Source organism: Henckelia pumila, chromosome 3, assembly GCF_033568475.1.
Source record: "Henckelia pumila isolate YLH828 chromosome 3, ASM3356847v2, whole genome shotgun sequence".
Taxonomy (NCBI): domain Eukaryota; kingdom Viridiplantae; phylum Streptophyta; class Magnoliopsida; order Lamiales; family Gesneriaceae; genus Henckelia; species Henckelia pumila.
In genome coordinates this window covers 26,615,522-26,621,337 of record NC_133122.1, presented here as the reverse complement: position 1 = coordinate 26,621,337, position 5,816 = coordinate 26,615,522, and the positions used below count along the sequence as shown (strand labels likewise).

The following is a 5,816-nucleotide window of genomic DNA, read 5'->3' as shown; positions in this document are numbered from 1 at the left end:
GATCGAACTCGCAATGCTGAGATATCTCTTTTTACGTCATCTCAGAAATTACCAACTTGTCTATCCTCCATGGACTATGGGAGCTTGTAATCTTGTTAGAAACTTGTTCCAGCTTCTGCCCTTGAGGACGTTGTATTTTTGATCCACCTTATGAATTCCATTATGTGTCGCTCCTTTGAATATATCAATCGCCTAGTCCAATTTTGTAGTGTTGATTGAAATTTTGGACAGTTGATTCTAAAATAATGTGTTGACTTGGTGAGTTAATCTACTACAAATCTGGTAATAACATAACATCTTGGAAAAAAAAACAAATAGATCATCAATCCATTGCAAGATGTTACCATTGTAATGGAGGATGTTAATCAAAAAAATTACGAGTTTTGCTGAAAAAATTAAAAAATAAACGAAATGAAATTATTGATTGTACTGGTTAGGGCATGTATAACCGTTTAATTGCATTTTAATTTTTCACATAATAACAACCGACCGCGATTAGATTGATATTGAAGCATGAAAACGTGAGGCTACTATTCAAAATAGGCCAAGGTGTAGATTGTGAAACCTAATGATATTGGATGTGAGATATATTATTTTTTATTTGATAAAACATAAATATTTATTTCGTAAAACATAAATTGCACATATTTTATAAAATATAATATAATGTATATTTATCGTCAAGTTCACTACTAAAAGTTTTAATTTCTTTTATTATTTTCAAATAATATTAATTGTTAAGAACAATAATATATAGTTAGTAATATTACCGTAAATTTTTAAAATTAATTGTAGGGATTTTTTTTTAATGTCATGACCGACACAGCATATCAAATACATAAAAAATTTTGAACATAAATCTTGAAAATAATAAATGTAAAAAAAAATAAATTAAAATCTCATTCTAAAACTTGTGCACCAAGAATGACATAAATATATCTTTTCAAAATGGAAATCCTATCCAATAAATTAAGATATTCAAAAATCGAAATTAAACGATTTAAACATAGCATATAATACACCGAAAATTTCTTAAATAATATTTACAGTTTATAGACGTAGAAAAAAAAAAAACCTCTTCACAAATTTTAATCAACCAATAAAATTGATGGGCCTAAATCATTTTTCATGAAAACACAAATACGTCATCCATGAATAAAGAAAAATTTAAGGTTCGGATAAGTTTGGAATAAAAATCTGTAGAATTTTTATGGGATGGGAAATTAAAATAATAATACACTAATCATAAAACAAATGGGTCGGGATATTAGAATCTTTTAGCAATCTTACTAAAATCTTTGTCCCGTAAAAATCGATTCAAAAAATCCAAAAAAAGTGGATAAATTAATAATTTAAATTGGATTATGGTCACCTTTACGTTTTTAATTGAAAGGAGGACTCTCTAACTCAAATTTATTTAACGCTCAAGGTTAAGGATTTCCCTCTGCCGAACGGAATGGAACGTGTTATTCCTTGTGTCAACTTCTACGATCACAACCCTCAAGAACTCATCGGTATGTATTCATTCATGATTCTAACTTTCAATCAATATAATTAACTATTATTGTTGTTGTTTATATATATGTTCACGGTCCGATTGATCTTGTTCATGAAATTAATAATATTTGGCTTGTGGATCATCGATCGCCGTCCATGCATGTAATTTTAATTAAATAATTAATACTCACCGATATTTACTTTCTTTCTTTGACATTCGATATCTTGAATACAATATGCAATTTTAATACCAATTATATATATATAATTCTATAATTTAACTGATCATATATATATAATTAATAATATTTCTTTTTGATGATATATCCAGGGATGGCAGAAATCAAGGAATCGGAAGAATATTACTTCTTTACGGAGATGGAGGGCAACGGGAAGCGGTCTTCCCGCAAGACCAAGGGCGGGTTTTGGAAAGCAACGGCTAAGGATAAACCGGTGTACGATCGTGCGGGCTCATTGATAGGATACAAAAGATCCCTTGATTTTTACCAAGACAAGAACAAGAGAACGGAATTTAAGATGAATGAATATACAACCACTTCTGTCAAAATTAGTAGTTCAAACAACAAGGTACGTACGTAAGTTAAATCATAATTAATTTTCATGTCTTGGAATAAATTTCCTAGCTTGTCAAACACATGCAATGCATATATAATCTAACTTTTGCAACTTTTTTTTTTTTTTGCAGATCATGAAATATTGGGTTATTAACAAAATATACAGAAACAAACAGACGGTGGGCATGAAGAGATCAATCAAAGATGATGCCGACTGCGAGTGGCCGATTTCTGTCAAGAGAGCGAAGAAAGATGATGAAGTAAATGATCACATTCACTTGGAGGATGGCCAATCATTTGAAGAATTTAAATATCTCGAAGACATTACAGATGATAAGATTTTTGAAGATGATCGAGTGAATCACTCTAATGGCCAAGCAACTAATTTTAATATGGATGATATTACGGTTGCAGCCAATACTAGTATTGGTCATCATGATCAGAATTATATGTTTGATGGATATACGCCCAACAACAACAACGTGTTCGCAATTCTTCCAGACGATCACTGGCAAGTCGACCCATTTCATGATATGAATCAGTCTCAATACGGATTCTATTTTGGCCGACCCGAAAGCAGCTTCGTAGTGCCACAACAGTACTCACTTCTAAGCAGCAGCGGGAGTAGTTGTTAGGGCTGCAGGTATTATATTACTTGTACGCACGTAGATGAGATATATCTCAAAGTTTATGAATCAGCAATATTAGTATATTGATTTTATTGTTAAGATTTAAACATATCTGAAATGTAGTTGAGTACTTATATATAGTTGAAGGTGTTTATTTTGCCTCTAAATCATTATGATAATTAAACCCCCAAAAAAAAATAGAAAGGAAAAGGAAAAGGATTAAAGGAATGACGGCACAGATTTTTAGTCAACGACCAAAATATCAAATCCAAATCAATTATTTGATTATTTATTCACAAACTATAATTAATGTATTCGATAACACAAGAGAGAACCAAAGACTGACTTGCGACATTTTGCTCAACTCTAATGTCTCTAAAATCTAAAATAAGTGCTTAGGTAGAACTTCTGTTTTTTTTTAAAAAAAAAAATGATGATATGATCATTATTTTGAAAGAATGAACAAAATCTATGAAGGTGGAATCTGGTAGATAGATTTCATCTTTGTTTCTAACAGAGAAACGTATTTATCAAGCATAGAAACTACAGCTTCAAACTCGGTGACTTGTTGCTCTATCGAATCGATCTGTTGAACATATTGGTCGAAGCCATTACTTTTTGATTTCAGTTGCTCCAAATATACTCTTAAACCAGAAGCCACATCGCCAAAGCCTGTGTATTCTTCCGAGACCCTTATATTCATTTTCTCCAAAAGTTTGAGCAAGTCATTTGTTCCCTGAGACATTTGAACAGTTTCAGGCTTTCAGCTCGCAGGATGAGTCATACATAGCAACAAGAGCATTGGGAAAAAGGTTCGAGGAAATAAGAATAAGAAACCATTTAAAAGTCGTTATGCATGTATATTAAGCTAAGCATGATCCCACAACATTGCCAGAATTTCCCCAAAAAATCTTTACCTAGACCAAAGGGAATAAGCATCATTTGCATTGATTTCAAACTCGCTAGAGACACTAACCTAAGAAGCAAGGGCTGATCCAATAATTTGGGAGAAGATCGACTGGGCAGGCAAGATGGATTGACTGGATTTATTTGGAATAACAAAAGTACTGATCAAGGTTTAGAAAATAATTACCCATTGAAATATCATAATTCTTGAACAGGATGGAGCAATTGTCCCACGCAAACGAAGTATATGCATATATCACCAATTCAACATATAGCACTTCTCCATGAACTCATTCACTCCTTCGTATTATTTAAATTTAAACCAACGAAACATCTCATGAAGCTATTACCTGAAGGTCGCCTTTAATCATATTAGAGACACTGGTGAAGAGATCATTGAGGGACTCGGCCAGATAATCTTGCTCCATCTCCTTCCCAGAAGCCATTAGGAGACACACTCAGGTTCCCGCTAGTCGCTAGACTAATTAGCCTATATCATCATGCAGAGGTAAATGTTTGTCAATGAAATTGTCAAATATTTCCCACCTTTTCACACCTTGCTATCCTTAAACTCATTCTTAACAAGAAGAAAAAGTTGAGTCGGATCACAAAATAATTTGGGTGCAATCATACAATTTCCTTTCATGCAGTGATCACTTTCCCATTAGCCAGATAAGAAAACTACTGGAGTCACCAAGTGCAACACTTATTTTTGGATTACATATAAGATATGCACAACTAAAAGATACCTTTCATCCATGTACCAATTTTTTTCCAAAGAAAGATACAATCAATATGGTTAGGCATCCAAGGCAATCTATCATTCTTAGGCTGATAGATAAGTGTGACAGTGAGAAGCAAGATCAAAGATCCAAAGTAATCTTGCAATACCATGTAAGTCAACAAAAACTACGCACCAATAGTGGATAGGTTCCTCAACAAAAACAGTTCTGTACATCCATGCAATATTGTATTTCCAGACATGAACTTGGCATGATTGACCCAAATTTCTTGTAAGAATTTTACCAGGTGAAAGAAGTTGAATATCTATTCTTAAGTTGAATAGCCTATGCCATTTCACCAGGCAGACCTGAAAATGCTGAGTAGCTCTCTCTAATCAAACATATATGGATAGAGTTGATTTGATAGATGGATATTTCGACCAATGAGATTTTAGCAGTTCAAATAAATCATAAAATTACTTTCCTGAAGAATCTTGAGGTACATTCATGATAATCCTCTACTAAGACTCCGATGAATTCACAGTTTAGAACTATAAATTTCCAGGAAATGAATCGGGTAAGCATTCCAAACTGAAAATCATGCATCACGGGTATTTGCGTAAATATTCTAACCAATTCAGAATTTTTCAACAAAATACTAAAACTTTCCTCAAACTGACATATCAAACCCAATTGTCAAGTTGAGAAAATTCGGCAAATTTTTAATAAATCTTCAATAAAAAAGAAAACCAAAAAAATCCGACACTTCAATGCCCATAGATGAGTAGAATGAAAGAAAGAGCTGTACCTGTAATGGTTATGGCAGATTCAAGAGTCCGTGTTGTGTTTGAGAGAGAAGCAAGACGGTGATTGCGAAATGGTCTTCAATGGAAAACCAAAAGTAGAAATATTGCATTGTGCTCCCACAAATTTCTCACCTCGCCCAAATATTTGACATTTTTATCTAAACTGCCTCAATCTCAAAGTTTTTTTTTTTTTTTTTTTTTTTGACAAAGTGCAATTTTGGTCCGATAATTTTGTCACTTTGGGATTTTGGCCTTCTATGTTTTTAAATTTCAATTTTAATCCCGTATGTTTCGATTTTTTTGTAATTTTAGTCATTTTTCGTCGAAAATGTTTATGTGACACTATACATATCAGCTCCACGTAAGCAATGTATTGATGTCACATCAGCATCACATGATTAAAATTACCAAAAAAACAAACAAACAAATTAGATAGGTAAATAAAACTGAAATCTGATAATATAGAAGATCGAAATCACAAAGTGACAAATATATAAGACGAATAAAGCAAGTTTTTCTTCTTTTTTTTCCCTCTTTCAGTCCCATTTTCATAGTTAACTAATAATTACTTTAAACTGGACTATTAATCATCTTGGGAGTAGTTGCAAAAATTTATGTTTTTTTCAAGTGATTAAATTTGTTAATCACGAGGCTTAAAAAGTTATAAATTATGACGAAGTG

At 32.3% G+C, this 5,816-nt stretch overlaps 2 protein-coding genes across 3 annotated transcripts; one reads left to right on the top strand and one right to left on the bottom strand.

Moving 5' to 3' along the window:
- Positions 1-1,437: 1,437 nt before the first annotated feature.
- On the top strand, positions 1,438-2,725 carry LOC140886077 (NAC domain-containing protein 105-like). 2 transcript variants are annotated; one of them, XM_073292582.1, is made up of 3 exons: positions 1,438-1,514; positions 1,829-2,085; positions 2,204-2,725. In XM_073292582.1, exons 1-3 carry the CDS (start codon positions 1,457-1,459, stop codon positions 2,705-2,707), a joined length of 819 nt encoding a protein of 272 aa, XP_073148683.1. In that variant the 5' UTR covers positions 1,438-1,456; the 3' UTR covers positions 2,708-2,725. The 2 variants fall into 2 exon arrangements, with proteins under 2 accessions (XP_073148683.1, XP_073148684.1); XM_073292583.1 differs by lacking the exon at positions 1,438-1,514 and adding an exon at positions 1,610-1,659.
- A 251-nt stretch (positions 2,726-2,976) lies between these two features.
- Positions 2,977-5,241, bottom strand: LOC140892865 (biogenesis of lysosome-related organelles complex 1 subunit 2-like). The gene is made up of 3 exons (XM_073301891.1): positions 5,138-5,241; positions 3,958-4,097; positions 2,977-3,437 (listed from the first exon to the last, which is right to left on the bottom strand). The coding sequence occupies exons 2-3, from the start codon at positions 4,051-4,053 to the stop codon at positions 3,171-3,173; spliced, it is 363 nt and encodes a 120-aa protein (XP_073157992.1). The 5' UTR covers positions 4,054-4,097; positions 5,138-5,241; the 3' UTR covers positions 2,977-3,170.
- Positions 5,242-5,816: the final 575 nt, after the last annotated feature.